Raw genomic sequence first — 17,778 nt, forward strand, 5'->3', positions numbered from 1 at the left:
GCATATATATAGTTTGGCAATAGATCGATATTTTCATGCCAAGACAATCAAAATTCATCAATTCTGAAATGGGTGCTAGATCGAGTAGAATTTAAATTAATTCATTGTATTATTGGCTATTCATGCTCTCTGAGTAGCAAATGATGACATGTGGGGAAACTTTTCTTCTTGCAATGCAGAAGAAAGGTACAAATTCAAAAGCAAAATCGATGTGTAAATTAAAAATGTAGGAAACAAAACAAAAAGGCGAATGATGATCGAGATTCTTCATCGATCAGCTTCATTTGTTGCCTCCCATTGCATTCCTGACTGAATCAGCAGCTCCCTGTGCCTTTTGCTGCATTTGCTGACCAGCCTGCAACACATTAATCAATCAATAAATTAGCAATATGATTTAATGTAAACAAGTTAGGGCAAAAATTATCTATACTTTGGGATTGTGATCTGAATACATCATAAATTGATAAGTTATTGAGTTCGGAGTGGAGAATGACAAACTGAGAGTGAACATGTAAAACTCGACAGGTGAATATATGATTAAATACATGTTTCACCATACATTTTGGGCTGATTCCTTGGCAGATTGGGCAGCATTGCTGGCCGAGTCCATCAAGTTGCTGGCCTTTTCCTGCATCAAACAAAAATATGGTGAAAATAATAAAACTTCACCACCACCACCACCACGAGTGTAACCATGAAATTAGGTTAAAAGTTAGATTCTAACCTGAGCTTGGCCCTTGGCCTGGCCAGCTTGGTAGCTTGCATTTTGGGAGTTGTCCATTCTGATCTGTAGGTCTTTCTCTTACACAAACAACAAAAGAATAATTAAGAATTTAAGAGGCTGATCGAAAACTCAAATTTGCTTTGATGAAATGTTGATAGCAGAGAGGAGTATTTATAGATAGCTTCTTGAATCAGATTGATCTCATTGCTTGACAAGTGTTTATAGCTACGTTTATGGTTGATCGATGGATATATAAGTTTCAGGCTAAAGACAAGGACTACTGCTTTTGAATGAGTTTGATTTCCGGTATTCAACTCAAACGTGGCCGGAGATCTTTATATACGGGCGCGGGATCAGTGGTATGGTTTTTACCGGGTGATCACCTGAATTGGTTTGCCTTTAATTATTTACAATTTTAAACCTAGCTTTTTGAACTTTGGAGTCGAATAGTACATTGGACCTTATATTTTATATGATATTAAAAAAAAATTGAATAAAACCCTTTTGGGAATATTAACGTTATTAGTTTTTTTTTTTTTTTTAATTTTAAATCCTAGGATAGTTTTTCTCTCAACCCTAGCCTTCTACGACACCCTAGCCTCCTTCAGTAGCCTCCGCTATCGTTTTCTTTTCTCCTTGACTCCTCTCCTTTCATTCCATGGCTTCCATTGATGCTGTTACAATGAGTTTCGCTGCCTCCCTTGCCCTTGCTGAAGGTGGCAGCACCCATGACCTGGGCATGGGGAAGATTGGCAGTGACCCTGTGTGCAGGTCCTCCCAATCTTTTCTAATTGGCAAACCTCGGACCCATAAGCCGGTTGATCCAAAGGCTTTCAAAGCTCACTTCTATCGTACTTGGATGGTGGATAAAGATTTCAGGATTCAGGAACGGGCTGGGAATTTGTTCTTGTTCTCCTTTGAATCAGTACGTGATCGTAACAAGGTACTCCGAGGGGGGGTCTGGTGCTTTGATCGAGCCCCGGTTTACTTTGAAGATTATGATGGCGTTAAGCTACTGCATGAAGTTCAGTTCAAGCATGTTCGAGTTTGGGGTAAGGTTTCTGGAATCCCACCCTTGTATGAAGAACCTGAGAACTTCACTCTGATCGGTAATCTCTTGGGTGGTTTCTTGGATTATGATAAGAAGGAATTCAAGAAGGGATCAATTAAGGTTTTATTTACTCATGATATCTCTAAACCGGTCTTACTTGAACGCAAAGTTTTTCTGGATGTTGGTGTTGAACCCGTTCTGCAGTTTCAATTTGAGCATCTGAAAGGGAGATGCTCATAGTGTGGTCTCATCACACATGTTGAAATTTCTTGTGAGGAGCCCAACACGATTGTCTCTACACTTAGGGTTTTAAACTTTCCCGGACCTTCGGCCTCTGAAGGCTCCTTCTCCTTCTCTGCTGATCTCTTCACTGCTTCCTCCTCCATCCCAAAGAAGAAGAAGCCTGTTATCCGCCTAGTGGAGCGCCCCATTCCCAATCCTGTTTCCTCTACTGGTTCGGCACCTGCAGTACTGGCTGCTGATTCTGCGGTGGAGCACGGGCTGGAATGTGATCGGGTTCCAGATTTGGAGCCTACCATTGACGCTGTTTGTGATGAATTTACAGGTATGATGCAAGTGGTGCAGCAGGAGGGGTTGCCTTCCAAGAAACGGGATCGCAATGGTGGTTGCAATCCTTCTCCCAAGAAGTTCAAAACCATCTTGGGTGGCAAGATTCCAACTTTGCAGACTGATGCTCTGGGGTTGATTGAAGATGACAATGATGTTACTCTTGTAACTCTGAAGAAGAGGACTGGCAGGCCTCTTGGAAGCAAGAATAAGATCCAGCGTTCTAATAAGAAGTCTAGTGGTGTCCCTCTGAGGCTCACCACCTATCCTACAGCCACTAGTTCTGCTCCCAACCCGAGAGACAAGGGCAAAGGAAAACTTTAGGTTTTCTAGGTCTCCTTGCCTAATACTAGAAGTTGGGTCTTGTACTACTTTCATCTTAGTTTCTCTAGTTGTACACCAATTGAAGTCTCTAGGAGACTAGGTTACTGTTTCATGAGAGGTTGGTAGTGAGGATTTTGTTTCTTTGTTGTTAGGCTCAATAAGTGAGCGCATGTGTTAACAGTGAGGGTCACCTGTCTTCTGCTTGGCAACTTGTGCATGCCATTTATGATTTTGGTATGACCGTATGAGACAGCATCTAATGTACGTGCTTTCTGGCCAAGGTTAAGTTAATGAAATTATCTATTAATCTTCAAAAAAAAAAAAAAAAAAACAAAACAGAACAAAACGTTATTAGTTTTTTTTAGACTATAATGCTTCATTTTGAATATTTTTCTTTATTTTAAAATAAAATAAGGTTTAGGGAAAAATACATGATACCCAGTACCGATTTTAGGTTGCAAGTTTCTGCATGTGACCAAAGTTCCAACAATACAAATCTATGCATGGGCAAGCAAATAAGAGGGAATTCAAACTCATTAAGTTTAAACATTATCATCTGCATGGCTATCCTCAAAACATACAATGTTTAATTGATTGGTTTTTCCAGCACAGGTTTCAATACAGTAGCTTACCCAACAATTATCCGTGTTCCTCTGCAACAAATCAGATCCTCATTTTTATGTGTTCACAAGTCTAGTTGAAAGAAGAGAGTATCCAAAACAAGGTTGAAGTTGTCTCAAACGAGACATATATACTTATACGTCAACCTTGATGTGTGGCTTCGACTTAACCACACAGCAGTGTTGGAAATCAGCTCAACAGCAAGTCTACCAACTTATCCTTAGCTTGAAGGGCTAAATGAAGCTGATGTTCTATAGCTTTCTTCAACTGCGTATAGGGTGTGTGACATGCACCCTAATTGTGCCCATGCCTGGCTATCTTAGGGTTGGTTTTGGATTTGATTTGCATCAGTAATTAGGGAGATTAATTACTCAAATAAGTATGAGCAATACATGCGCGCAATGTACCAAAATGACAGGCCGGTTTGCATTGTAATATTAATTATTGCACTTGAGAGAACTTGATTTTAGAAGCTTTCCCATATCTCCAAAGTCCAAACAATATCTATCTCTGTGTGTTTGGCAGATTGTTCGGCAATCTGGCTACCAAAAATTCCATGCCACAACAATCAAAAATCGATTTTAATATCAAACATTCATTAGACACGTACTGGTGCTTGCTAGAGTAGAAAAATCCTTGGAATTATTGAATAGCAAGTGATAACAATGTGGAAACTTTCTTCTTGCAAGATCAGAAGAAAGGTACAACTTCAAAAGCGAAAATCAATTCCGAAAGATAAAAAGTGGGGAACAAAAATCGATGTGGAAATCGAAAATATGGGAAACAAAACAAAAAGGCTAATGATGATCAAGATTCTTCATCGATCAGCTTCATTTGTTGCCTCCCATTGCATCCCTGACTGATTCAGCAGCTCCCTGTGCCTTTTGCTGCATTTGCTGACCAGCCTGCAACACAATCAATCAATAAATTAGCAATATGACTTGATACAAACAAGTTAGGGCAAAAGTTATTTCTACTTCGAGATTGTGATCCTAATACGTTATAAAATGATAAATTATTGAGTTCAAGTGCAGAATAACAAACTGAGAGTGAACATCTATAACTCGATAGCTGAATGTATGAATTAAGAAATGTTTCACCATACATTTTGAGCTGATTCCTTGGCAGATTGGGCAGCATTGCTGGCCGAGTCCATCATGTTGCTGGCCTTTTCCTGCATCAGGCAAACATATGATAAAATTAACAAAATTTAGCCACCACCATTGTGACCGTGAAATTAAATCAAGTTATAATATAACTACATCCTCACCTGAGCTTGGCCCTTGGCCTGGCCAGCTTGATGAGAAGCTCTTTGGGAGTTGTCCATATTGATCTGTAACTCTTTGTTTTACACAAATACCCAAGAAAGAATAGAGATGATTACAAACTCAAATTTGCTTGATGAAATGTTGATTCTAGTGAGGAGTATATATAACCTGTTGAATCCAATTCCTTGCTCGACAAGTGTCGAGCTACGCATATGGTTGATGTATAAGTTTCAGGCTAAAGATCAGGGCTGCTTTTTACTGAGTTTGAATGATTCCTTCATGAATTCATTTGGTAATTATAAACTAAGTAGTTACGATTTTATAGGGTTAATTATTTTCCATTATTTCCTAATTTGGATGTTCTTTTGGGACTTGGACAGCTTTCTGAGAATACAGGATGGTCATCATATGCAGAAGTCACATTTCCATGGTGCTTGATTGTACATGAACCATAATGCAAACTGCGAATATTAAATCTCAATATTGCTGTGAAATTTATTCTTGCAACATTTCAGTTCTTAAACTTCAAAATTTTAGGGTGTAAAACAAAAACACTACATAGTTAACAAAAGTGGATATCTGCCCCCCGCCTATAACCAATTGTTAAGGTCATCTAAGGATCTAGAGCTAATCGAAAAACACTACATAAAAAATTTCCATTGATTTAGCTGATAGAGTTTCTCAAGTTATTACTCCTTTCTTTTTCCTGGATTTATGGCTTCAGCTAGTGTACAATCGTACGTCTAGCAATTAGATCGATATTGGAGAAGGGGCAACGTGCAAGTCACATGACTGGCAGTTTAGGATTTTCAAATGGGTCACGGCACAGTAAGAAGAACTCATCTTTCAAACTCTTCTTTCAAATGGTTTAAGAACACTGCCAGATCTGGCAACTAGGTAGGCAGCTGGTACGTACTTGCGTGCCTGCACCAGAGTCTTTTTTTTTTTTTTTTTGTAAGGCCCTGCACCAGAGTCTTTGTAGCTCCGTGTCTTCTTCTTTTTAAGAAATGTTTGATTTTTAAACAAAAGAAAGGAATATATTAAGGAAGCCAAGTCATCAAATCAATAGCACCATATTCCATAAACCAAGGACCTAGATTCCTCAGACCATTCAAAACCAAGTCATCATCAAACCCATTGGGGAATCTAGAATCTAGGGCAGTACGTGTTGAATTAATGGCCACATACCCCAGCCAGCTAGGCTGGGTTTTATTATAGTTAGATATTTAGAGACTACTGCTTCAAGAGATCAGTCAAAAGTGTAATGAGATCGATCCGAGGAATAGTTCGGTAGTGAAGGGTAATATCTTCATGTGAGTACGTGCTTACTTGGCACATGCAATAGCATACATGAAGACGCCCTTTCCATTTGGAAATATAATCAACGCTTCACCGCTACACCATGCAACTCTTCATGGACCTTCATATCCAACGCAAGCATCAACATTGATCTTAAATTAGCTGGCCGGCCAACTTCCGCGACCAGCTCTAGCTGTACTCTTAACTCAAACTTAATCAAACATTAAATTCTTTTGCTTGCCTTTTGGTCATTGAATATTCTTCATCAAACGATTCAACTTGAAGATTCCACTCCCATCAATTTCGGTCGTATGAGCATTAACTCATTGCAACTAATTACCAAGACTGAACAACAGGTGGAGATCATAATTAATCTGAATAGTCATCACTCGACTTCAATTTTGAGAGATTATTCAGAGCACCGCCGTGCACTTGCACCAACATAAATGAATGGTTAGATTGCATTAAATACACTTTTTGTTTATTAAAAATAAAGTTGATAATAAATATCAAAGGTTGAGATTATTTTATAACTGTTGGGTCACTTGCACCGTCGGTGCATAGAATAATTGTTAGACTATTTTTTAGTCAAATTTTAGCTAAAATAGCTAAAAAATCATTTTGGCTAACCAATTTTAACATACTGTTTTAGAGAAACGGGAATTGAGAGAAAATCGCTGTGTATTCTTATTGATAATAGAAACCTCTTTAAATAGAGGATTACAATGCATATAATCTGAATCATACAAGGAAAGATAATAATACATTGAATAGGAATCTCTAGATTCTTCTAATCTAACCCTATTACCACTAGGTCAAGTAACCTAGGGTTTTGGCCAAACACAAAATAGGGATTTACTTGAACACTCCCCCTTGTGTAGCCCAAACGCGGTGCTTCTCTTGTTGTCTCGCTAAAAACCTTGTCAAGTAACAAAAACCCAGTGGAACAAAAATAACCTCGGTCGAAGGGGAAAAAGAGCACAACACACCCTTCACGTTTCGAGATGAACACATAGACATCTCCCCCTGATGTCTGTGCCTCCCCCTGATGACTACGATTATGGGAGTTCAGATAACCTTCGCAAGCCAATTCTTGCCACATGTTTCTCGAACATGGATTTGGGCAATGACTTCGTAAAGAAGTCTGCCACATTGTCCTCATATCGAACCTGGTTCACTTTGATCTTGAGGAGCTTCTGTTGTTGGTGATTGTAGAAGAACTTTGGCGATATGTGTTTGGTGTTGTCGCCTTTGATGTAGTCTTGATTCATTTGTTCAATGCAAGTAGCATTATCCTCATAAATGCTCGTTAGCTCATCTGTGGTAGACTTCATACTGCAATTACTCCGAACATGCGTAACTATGGATCGAAGCCATATACATTCACGAACTGCTTCGTGAAGAGCAATAATCTCTGCATGATTCGAAGAAGTAGCGACTAAGGTCTGTTTAGTAGACCTCCAAGATATCGCGGTCTTACCCATGGTGAAAACATAACCAGTTTGGGAACGACCTTTATGCGGGTCAGAGAGGTACCCAGCATCAGCAAAACCTTCCAAAACACTTAAATTGTTTTGGGATGGGGAGAGGGAACGCAGTCCACCATGTGTGGCGTCCCTGTCATTTGATGGGTCCTAATCCATCGTCTCTCTGTTGGGATAGAACAAGCCCATATCGATCATACCACTTAGGTATCGAAAGATATCTTTAACACCAGTCCAATGACGTCGTGTTAGCGCAGAGCTATATCGAATGAGATGTCTGGTCTTGTGCATTGTGCTAAGTACAATAATGCGCCTATTGCACTTAGGTAGGGCACTTCTGCTTCTAGCACTTCTTCCTCGTCATTTTTTAGACGGAATTGATCCTTCTTTGGATCAAGACTACGGACGACCATTGGGGTGCTTGAAGGCTTAATTTTATTAGTGTTAAAACGCCTAAGCATCTTTTGGGTATAAGCTGATTGATGAATCAGGATACCATCTTCACGGTGCTCAAGTTCCAAACCGAGGCAAAACCGTGTTTTCCCAAGATCTTTCATCTCAAACTCGAATTTCAAGTGTTCAGCGGTTTCCCTTAACTCTTTAAGGGTGCCAATTATATTCATGTCATCGACATAAACCGCTACTGTTGCAAATCCGGAACTTGTCCTTTTTATGAACACACATGGGCATAGTTCATTGTTGACATATCCCTTACCAATCAAGTATTCACTTAGACGGTTATACCACATCCGTCCAGATTGTTTCAATCCATATAGTGAGCGTTTCAACCTTATAACAAACGCGCTCCGTTGTTTAGAGCCACTTGATTTGGGTAACTGAAATCCATCAGGAACCTTCATGTATATTTCTGTATCTAGATCCCCATATAGATACGTAATAACCACATCCATAAGCTGCATGTTCAGTTTTTCAGAAATTACCAAACTGACAAGGTAGCGGAACGTAATAACGTCCATTACGGGAGAATAGGTCTCCTCGTAGTCGATTCCAGGGCGTTGTGAGAAGCCTTGCGCCACGAGTCAAGCTTGTACCTTACAATCTCGTTTTTCTCATTACGCTTTCTAACGAATACCCATTTATGACCAACTGGTTTGGTGTTGGGCGGTATTGGTACAACCTTTCCAAATACCTTTCTTTTCGCTAGAGAATCAAGTTCTACCTGAATCGCATCTTTCCATTTTGGCAAATCAGCTCTATGTTGGCATTCATCAACGGAGCGTGGTTCGATGTCATCGGTCTCAATAATCTCACGCGCTACGGAATACGCGAATACATCATCAACGATAATGGAGCTTCTTTCCCACGTCCCATGTACACTAGTGTAATTTACAGAGATCTCTACGTTCTCAGGGATAGGTTCTGACATTGAGGCGTCCCCCAATGATGTCTCTTGAACATAACCATAATCTGGAACATTCTCATGGGACAGATTTTGAGTATCGATGATCAAAGGATTTGTCTGTGCATCATTCGCTCTCTTTCTAGGGCGAGTATCTTTCGAACCAATAGTTCTACCACGCTTCCTTGCGGGACCTGCGGCCATAGACGCCACATCACTGCCATCCTGGGCAGTGGCGCCATCTCTTGGTATCACAGGAGTGGTGTTACGTCCAGTATTGGGACGTCAATCCTTGCAGGCACGTTTGCAGCAGGTATGTGTGATCTCGTCACTTTGGCAACATCAGAAAACGCATCAGGCAGAGTATCTGCTACGCTCTGGAGCTCGATTATTCGTCGCACTTCAAGTTCAGACTGTACGGTACGGGGATCGAGATGAGACATAGTGGGGACAGACCACGACAAATCATGTCGTTCCTATTGAACATCTGTGTTCTTATCTCCCTTCAACAATGGGAAGACTGTCTCATCAAAGTGACAATCCTCAAATCTAGCGGTAAAGAGATCGCCTATGGTTCAAGATAGCGGATGAAAGTTGAAGATTCATAGCCAACATAGATGCCCATTCGTCGTTGTGGACCCATCTTAGTACGTTGTGGTGGCGTAATAGGCACATAAATGGCACGCCCAAAAATGAGTAAGTGCGAGATATCAGGCTCGTACCCAGTCACTAGCTATAACGCAGAGTAAGATTGGGTGGCAGTGGGTCGTAGACGAATTAGCGTAGCTGTATGCAATATTGCATATCCCCAAGCGGAAACAGGGAGATTGGTGCGCATAACCAATGTCCGTGCTATCATTTGTAGTCGTTTGATAGCGGCTTCTGCGAGACTATTTTGAGTATGAACATGGGGAACTTGATACTTTACATCAATCCCCAGTGACATGAAATAGTCATTGAAAGTTTTCGATGTAAACTCCCCAGCATTATCAAGTCGAATTGACTTAATAGGATGGCCAGGGTAGTGAGCCCGTAGACGGATAATCTGGGCGAGAAGTTTAGCATAAGTAGCATTTCGAGTGGACAACAGCGCGACATGTGACCAACGTGTTGACGCATCAACCAATACCATAAAGTATTTAAAATGTCCGCATGAAGGTTGAATTGGTCCACAGATATCCCCTTGGATTCTCTGTAAAAACGGAATGAGTATTTTAGGATCCTTTACGTAGGACGGTCTCAGTCCTAATTTCCCGAAGGAACAGACTTTGCAAAATGAGCGAGGGGCCTTGGAAGCAACCAATGAGGATTTTGGTTGGGCCTGAGCGTCTGTAGCGCTATTAGAAGCAAAATGTGTGACTACATCACCCATCATGGCGGTGGAACCATGGAAAGTGGCATCCATGGAGTCTTGCCCATGGGGAGAAGTATCCATGGCGTCATGGCCATGGTTGGCGCCATTTATGGTGTCGTCACAAGGGACTTAGGCTGCCCTAGGGCGGCTCAGGACAGCTGCAGCGCCAGAAGCAGCGGTAGCGGCTGTCGTACTAAGTCCAGGAATCAATTTTCGATTCTTGCTTCGTCTCACTCTAAAAAATGGTTGTCCGTGTGAAGTCTTTAGTATACGGATCATCATATCACGACCAGGATGTTCTAGTCGGTCATGCCAAAGCCAATATGTGTCTGAATCCAAGAGATCTTCTCTCTTATCACATTATTGGATTCAATTGGTCGAATTGTAGTGACATAAAGTCCACTAGATTGACACATAAGCTTCTCTAAGATGCGCTTTCGTCCGCAATCATTAGAGGTAATGCAAAGGAATCCTTTTCCGTTCTCAGTATGCGTTTCCGCATGGAATTCGTTGGCTCTTATATCTTTAAAGCTCAATAAGGTTCGATTTGCCTTAGGAGCGTAGAGAGCTTCTGCGACTTTAATCAAGGTGCCATTAGGCAATAGGAATTGGGCCATCCCATGTCCTTGAACTAAACCTGATGGCCCAGCTATCGTAGTCACAGAGGAATATGTAGGCAACATCTCTAAGAATAATTGCCTATGGCGTAGAATGGTGTGCATAGTCGCACTATCCGCAAGACATTGTAGTTCTCCAGAATCCATTCCTAAAAGAAAAGCTTGTAATTAAAAAAGGAGTTATAAAGAAAAGAACTCAACTTTTATTAATAAGCCAAACGGAATTACATCATCGTTTCTTTGACCAAAGAAAATCTAATCCAATAAACTAGCTAATGCAAAACAATGGCGGTCGTCTAACTTCTTTTGGTAATTCCAACACAAATGTGACCAGGTGAGTAGAGAGATGTCGGTGGAGCGAGACTCACTTAAGTACCACTTAACTCAAAACCTTCCTAGACATCACATTTATATTGAGTACGCCTACTTTGAAGAAAGACTAAACCATTGGCATCTACTACAAAAATAATATGGCAATTGCCAACATCTCTTGGAAAATAAAAAGGATTTAATCAAAATCGCCAGTTTCTTGGCCCTTGAAGTCGTCCACCCTAAGAGCGAGATCGTCCTCTTGATCTTCTTGCTCCATGTAGTGCGCCTCCCTTGCTTCACGATACGCCTTGTATGCGTCTGCAACATTCTGGGATACTCTACATGATTTGACCCAATGTCCGGTTGATCCACATCGAAGACAAACATCATTATGGTCAGGCTCCCTTGATCGAGGCGCCTTTGGGGCGCGATTTGGACGACCATTCCCTTTGGTGGTGTCACCACCTTGGCCGGAGGCTCCGCCTCTCTCTCTCTTCACACGTTGACCACCACTGTTCGGTGCATGCCTCTCATAGCGGTTTCCTTCCTCTTTAGGGCGAGTATATGGACCAGAACGTCCAGAATTGTCCCTATTCTTAGGGTTTCGCTCCTTGCGTCCTCCCTTGGGGACGCGACTATAGTTAGACTCCGGAATAGACTTGGTTCCCACGGGTCTAGCATTATAGTTCTTCACAAGGATATTGTCGTGCTTCTCAGCTACGTTCAGGGTACCAATAAGCTCATGAAACCTTGTGATACGTCTTGCATTCACATCAATCCGATAATTCGTAGAAATCATCAGTGCAGAGATGGGGAATGTAGAGAGAGTCTTCTCGATCAACATCGTATCAGTAATGGTTTTTCCACAAAACTCCATCAAAGACTTGATACGAAGGGCTACCGAGTTATAGTTAAGTACAGACTTGAAATCACAAAAGCGGAGGCTATGCCATCTCACTTCTAAATCAGGAAGCAGGGAGTCACGAACGTTGCCAAATCGCTGCTCAATTTCCACCCATAGTTTTCTAGGATTTTCCTCGTTGAGGTATTCACTTTGGAGCGCGTCATTCATGTGCCTTGTCATGAGAATGATGGCTTTAGCTTTATTTGCCTCTCTTGTAGCTCTATTTGCTTCAAAAGCAGCAACTTGTTGAGGGGTAAGCACGTCCTGACTTGGCTCTTGGATGGTTTCCAGAAGTCCATCAGCCTTAAGATGTTGGCGCACATCTCGGACCCACCTATGGTATCCAGCGCCTGTTGTCTCCAGTGGAACAAAGTTCAACTTATTCAGGTTGCTCATCCTGAAAAACAACACAAGATTAGGGTTAGTTTCAGAGCGAAAAAGGCTACCACGAAAAACTATAAAATTTCTGAGCGTAGTCGCTTCCAAGAAATTAGGGATTTCTGAGCGTAGTCGCTTCCAAGAAAATCCTGTTCCAAGAGGGGTTTGGATTAGATCGAAACAACGATGTATGTGGTCGATCGTTTTCTTCTCAACAAACTCTAAGTTTGGAGGACTCTACAAGCTCTAAGCTTGGAGTGAGCACAAACCCCCACAGTTCGTCTTTTGGTCTCCCCTATGAAGAAGAAAGCGGGGTAGAAGAAGGGAGGTTGCAAGTCCCCAAGAAAAAGAAGGAAAAGAATAAAAAACTTCAAAAACGGGAACTTTTAGAAAAATTTACCTTGAAAAGTGGCCGGAAATCTTGACCGGAAAAGTTGATGGAGTTAGCCGGAAAAAGGTCGCCGGAAAAATGGCCGGAATCTGGTGGCCGGAGCTAAGCTGAGTTGTGCGGGGCTGCTACAGGGGCTGTGCGGGCTGGCAGGCAATCTATCGGCAGAAGCTTTGCAGGGGTCGGCAGGTGCTCGCCAGGGGCTATGCAGTTGTGGACAGGTCTCGGCAGGGCTGCGCAGAGGTCTAGGCAGGTGCTCGGCAAGGGCGCGCAGGGGCTGTCGGCAGATGTAGGCACAGGGGTGGGCAGGACTCGGCAGCTTCTCGGCAGATGCGCAGGGGCAGGCACAAGGCAGTGGCTGGTTCAGATTTTCCGACGGCCGGTTCAGGCGGTTTCCGGCCGGTTCCGGTGGTTCCACCGCCGGTTCTGGGCTCCTTGAGGCTAGGGATTTTATATGTGAGGCGGTGGATGCTGGAATTTGAGGGCTACGAAATTAGGGTTTTCAGGGTTAAGGTTTCGTGCTGATAACGTGTTTTAGATAAACGGGAATTGAGAGAAAATCGTTGTGTATTCTTATTGATAATAGGGACCTCTTTAAATAGAGGATTACAATGCATAGAATCTGAATCATACAATGAAAAATAATCATACATTGAATAGGAATCTCTAGATTCTTCTAATCTAACCCTATTACCACTAGGTCAAGTAACCTATGGTTTGGGCCAGACACAAAATATGAATTTACTTGAACACATACGTCTTTATCACTTCTCTTTATTTTTAAATAGTTACTATTTTTTTTTTTGAATAAATAAAAAAATAGTTTAAATATATTTATAAATTAACAAAATAGCTTAAAAGTTTTAAATTAACAAACATGCATAATGGAGAACTTCATCTCGCTCTCTATATTTATGAGCGAAATAGTTAAAAGTTAAAATTGAGAGTCACTTCGAAGTCTGGTGCAGCTGCTAAAATGAATGAAAAGTTAAACACACTCTCCAAAATAGCTAAAAAGTCAAGATATAGAGTTTGTTAAATATGCTCTAACACGTGATGTTTGTTATTTTGATTTCTTATTCATTCATTAAAAACTAAAATTCTCTTTCTTTTTTTCCTTAATTCTTTTTTGGGGATGACAATGCATTAATGCAATACAAACTTTAGGTCAGATCAGTCAGAGTATTCAACTAGCAGTTCAGATTCCAAAACAGACAAGTATCAAAGCAGCATCGACGTTGATTATAAATCAGGGTGGTAATTAACGTTGCCAACCAGCTAACCCTATTGCTTCAGAGCAGAAATAAAGACGCTTTGATCGTGTTCCAGAATTTATGCGTGTATGACTTCAAGCTTAATCAAACAATAAATTCTTTTGCATTAATTCTTCTTCCAGTTAACTTAATGAGCCAGGTCCCCCGATTAAGCATTGACCCAATGCAATCAAGACTGAAATGGTGGAGATCATAATTTTACTAGTCACTAATTTGCAAAATTTATTTATTTATATATATATATATATATATATATATATATATATATATATATATATATAAACAGGTCATTTCTGTTATTTTCATAACAATAAACTCAGGGAAAAAAAATTACCAAAAACAGTTTTAACTCATTAAGAACTCATAAATAGTTTACTTTTTCACATGTTATTATTTTCGTTTTAGTTTTCATATCAAAATAAAGTATGAAAAATACTTGCCCACTGCAAATTCAGAAAAAGAAAATCCAATCAAAAAAGAAAAGAAAAAGAAAATCCAAACAGATAACACATATTCAAAACTAATAAATTCAAAATCTTTTTTTTTTAATGAAAATATTGCAAAACGGACACTAAGAAGATTAGATATTTTAGGCTAAACAAAAGTCAGTTGTTTTTTTGTTTTAATTTCCATATCAAAACTTGAATAGGAGTGCTAATAAAGTGGCTCACCTTATGGTAGCACAAGCTAGTTCTGAAGCACAGGAACATTATTATTTTTCTTCTTCCCCTTCAGGTTTGCTTGCTGCGTTAGCAGCATATGCTACTCCTATGTAATTTATTCAAAGTTCAATAAAATTTTGACCTCCTTTCTCTCAAAAAAAAAAAAAAGTCAATTGTTTTTTGGTTTAATTTCCATATCAAAATAAATATTGAAAAAAATTTTTCTTTTGCAAATTTGGTAACAAATTACAAGCATTCAAAAGTCAAAGCTAACAAATAGTTTTCTAACAGAAAAAAACTGGGGATAATAACCAATAAGGTAAAGTCCGCTGGTCCAAGAACCATGCGCAAAGACAATAGCGATTTGTTCCGTGCGGACCATTAATTAACCGGACTTTCTAGAATAAACATTAAAGTTTCATAAAATTATGAAATTTGCCACTGAACATTCAGATCCTGTCAAACATAAGAAATAAGATATTCAGAATTATCTTGGCCAATAAAATTTCCCAACAGCGTCTCATTACTTTCTCTCAATCATTTTCCAATCTCATTTCTTTCGCTCAATAATTTTCCATTCTCATTACTCTCAAAACGTACCAAGCTAAAGATTATAGACCATTTGATATGATTAATAAAACTTTAATTCCCCTTGAAAGAATGATTCATCAACCTCAACTAAGTGATTTTTACCAAAAGTAATAAGCTAATAAAATAAATCAGAACCCTTCAAAAAAAGAAAATAAATCAGAATGAAATGCTACTAATTTTCTATGCAATACTATTGTATAATAGTAATATATACAATTTCACAACAACTTTTATAACTACGTTTGGCCCATAGTTGAATGACATCCAAAAGTCACACAAGCATATTCTTCTTAGCAAACAATCAGATTTCAACTACTTCATACAATTAGTAAACTATTACAAAGTGCCTGTGTTTTTGTTTATTTATGTTATTTAGTTTTGCTGCGCTTTTTGCGAGTAACAAGTCTCTACATTTGCTACGTAGAGCTAGTCGGGCTATATGTCTGTGTGTGCACTAAAATGTCTTGTCTGCTCTAGGTAGGCAGCGAGTTCCTTGCTTCGTCAAATGGTCGTTGCCGCCTAGTGGTAGGATGAAGCTAAGTGTCGTCGGATTTATCCTTCGGCGGCAACATAGTAGGAAAGTTGTGCGTGTGGTAATTATGCTACGTTGTAATTAGGTTACATATCGAGTTATCTTTCCGTTATGTCAAAGCAAATAGAGTCACCAGTAGAGCGCTCTTTGCTAGTTGGTGTCTAGTTTAATATAATTATTTGGTAGACTCATGATAGTATTTCAGGATGTTCTCTAAATGCTTATTGTAATCAAGGGTTTAGGCTTAATGTCTCCCCCTTGTATTCGACAGTTTCATTAATCAAGACTTGAGGGCAGCCGCACCAGTCTAGTTTCATTAATCAAGACTTGAGGACAGTTTCATTAAAAAATAATAATAATAAAAAATAAAATAAAACTATTACAAATTACTCACAAGTCTAACTCACAATAATTACGAATTTTCCAAATATGACAACCAAAGAAGCATTACAACACAGCCACTTTTCACAGGTAAAACTTCTTTAGCAGTGAGTATCACCATGTTATTGACCCTCAACAATAAATAGTCATAAAAGATTGTCCTCTTGAATAAATAAGCCTGTTAAAATTCTTGTAAATAATCTCACACATGAAACTCTGCAAAAACATAATTACTCAATTATTACTAATAACAAATTATGCAAATGATAGTCAATAATGTTATTGGTGTAAAAGTAAAATGGAATTGGAATTGGTCTACTCATTTCATTTTATAGTCCATTTATATAGGGAGAGAATTACAACGGAAATATCAATTACAATGATGACATTAAATGCTGATTGATCCGTAATCCTTGCTGATTGATGGTAATCACTAATTCTGTGATTCCCTCTCCGTCAGTCACTTTAACGAAGGCACATAATGTGTTTTTCCTTGGACAATTGGCATGCTATTGAGTGTTAATAGCAATGATGCTATTAAGGGTCAAAAGCACTATTAAGGGTCAATAGCAATAATCCTATCGAGTTACTTATCTCAAAACACAATTCAAAGCAAATAAATAGTTGTTTTCTCTTATTAATTAACTAATATTATCAATCACATAATTGATAGTCAATAAAAAATTATAAAATTGTTAGTGATAGTCATAACAAATATGTATTACACATAATATTAACATGTTAGTGATAGTCATAACAAATATGTATTACACATAATATTAACATTCAGTTGGTTATAGAAGTAGGTAATAACAAGTGTTACACATATAATGTTATTCACAGTCAATAGGGGTAATGATACTAATAGAAAATAATGTTATTGACGTTCAATACCAAACAATATCATTGAATTAAATCTATTTTTTAAAATAAAAATCTTAAAGTGTGTTGCTATTTTAAATTTAGATTTCGGTTTTTCTATATTTGTTTTTAATAAAATATTGCAAAACAGACAATCAGATCAGATTAGATATTTTCGGCATGATGTTTTTTTTTTTTGCCTTGTTTTTTCTGTTAAGGTAAGAACGTACTGCAAATTTTAGGTCTGATTAATTTGACTCTCTCCTAAATTAGTTCCCAAATCTACATAATTTTCTTACCTAAATTAGTTCCCAAATCTACATAATTTTCTTACCAATTAATCCAAATCTACAAAATTTCTTTCTAACTAATCCCACAAACATAATTAGAAACCTCCTTTCAAAAAAAAAAAATTAGAAATCTTAATCCCACTGACGTCGACGCCTCTTAAACCAGTACGAAAATTCGGTGGAGCCACGTAAGACCCAATCTGACAGCCTAGAACCCTCTGACCAACTCCCACCCGCAAATCCCTCACCGTCTATCCTTCCACGTTCCTATCTCCTCCGTGACTCCCACGCTCCCTTCCAGCGCGTCTACCCGTCCAAATGCCCGTTCGGGCATCTAGCTTGTTCGATAACTACGTCAGTATTAATCCAGTAATCTGGGACGCACTGTCAGTAAAGTAAATTAACCAATCAACGCGGATCGTACGATCCTGGTCAAAAGTCAAAATCTGAGGTGGCTCCAGCTCACGAAAATATTTTTTTTACCGTTTTACTGAGCGGTTACTAATTCTAAAACTGGTCTATATAGAAGGGAAGGG

General features: G+C 39.2%; 2 protein-coding genes across 2 annotated transcripts; both read right to left on the minus strand.

Moving 5' to 3' along the window:
- Positions 1-85: 85 nt before the first annotated feature.
- On the minus strand, positions 86-882 carry LOC133745110 (stress-induced protein KIN2-like). The gene is made up of 3 exons (XM_062173107.1): positions 725-882; positions 560-628; positions 86-355 (listed from the first exon to the last, which is right to left on the minus strand). The coding sequence occupies exons 1-3, from the start codon at positions 779-781 to the stop codon at positions 281-283; spliced, it is 201 nt and encodes a 66-aa protein (XP_062029091.1). The 5' UTR covers positions 782-882; the 3' UTR covers positions 86-280.
- Positions 883-3,907: 3,025 nt separating this feature from the next.
- LOC133745121 (stress-induced protein KIN2-like) lies at positions 3,908-4,691 on the minus strand. The gene is made up of 3 exons (XM_062173117.1): positions 4,558-4,691; positions 4,393-4,461; positions 3,908-4,192 (listed from the first exon to the last, which is right to left on the minus strand). Exons 1-3 carry the CDS (start codon positions 4,612-4,614, stop codon positions 4,118-4,120), a joined length of 201 nt encoding a protein of 66 aa, XP_062029101.1. The 5' UTR covers positions 4,615-4,691; the 3' UTR covers positions 3,908-4,117.
- Positions 4,692-17,778: the final 13,087 nt, after the last annotated feature.

This window comes from Rosa rugosa, chromosome 1 (assembly GCF_958449725.1).
Source record: "Rosa rugosa chromosome 1, drRosRugo1.1, whole genome shotgun sequence".
Taxonomy (NCBI): Eukaryota; Viridiplantae; Streptophyta; class Magnoliopsida; order Rosales; family Rosaceae; genus Rosa; species Rosa rugosa.

Bases quoted from the DNA above. Each gene is read 5' to 3' on its own strand.
- LOC133745110 (XM_062173107.1), bottom strand. From the start codon at position 781: ATGGACAACTCCCAAAATGCAAGCTACCAAGCTGGCCAGGCCAAGGGC. The intron at 629-724 runs GTTAGAATCTAA...TGTTTGATGCAG, and splicing joins AGGCCAAGGGCCAAGCTCAG to GAAAAGGCCAGCAACTTGAT. The intron at 356-559 runs GTATGGTGAAAC...AATGTGTTGCAG, and splicing joins CCAAGGAATCAGCCCAAAAT to GCTGGTCAGCAAATGCAGCA.
- LOC133745121 (XM_062173117.1), bottom strand. From the start codon at position 4,614: ATGGACAACTCCCAAAGAGCTTCTCATCAAGCTGGCCAGGCCAAGGGC. The intron at 4,462-4,557 runs GTGAGGATGTAG...TGCCTGATGCAG, and splicing joins AGGCCAAGGGCCAAGCTCAG to GAAAAGGCCAGCAACATGAT. The intron at 4,193-4,392 runs GTATGGTGAAAC...ATTGTGTTGCAG, and splicing joins CCAAGGAATCAGCTCAAAAT to GCTGGTCAGCAAATGCAGCA.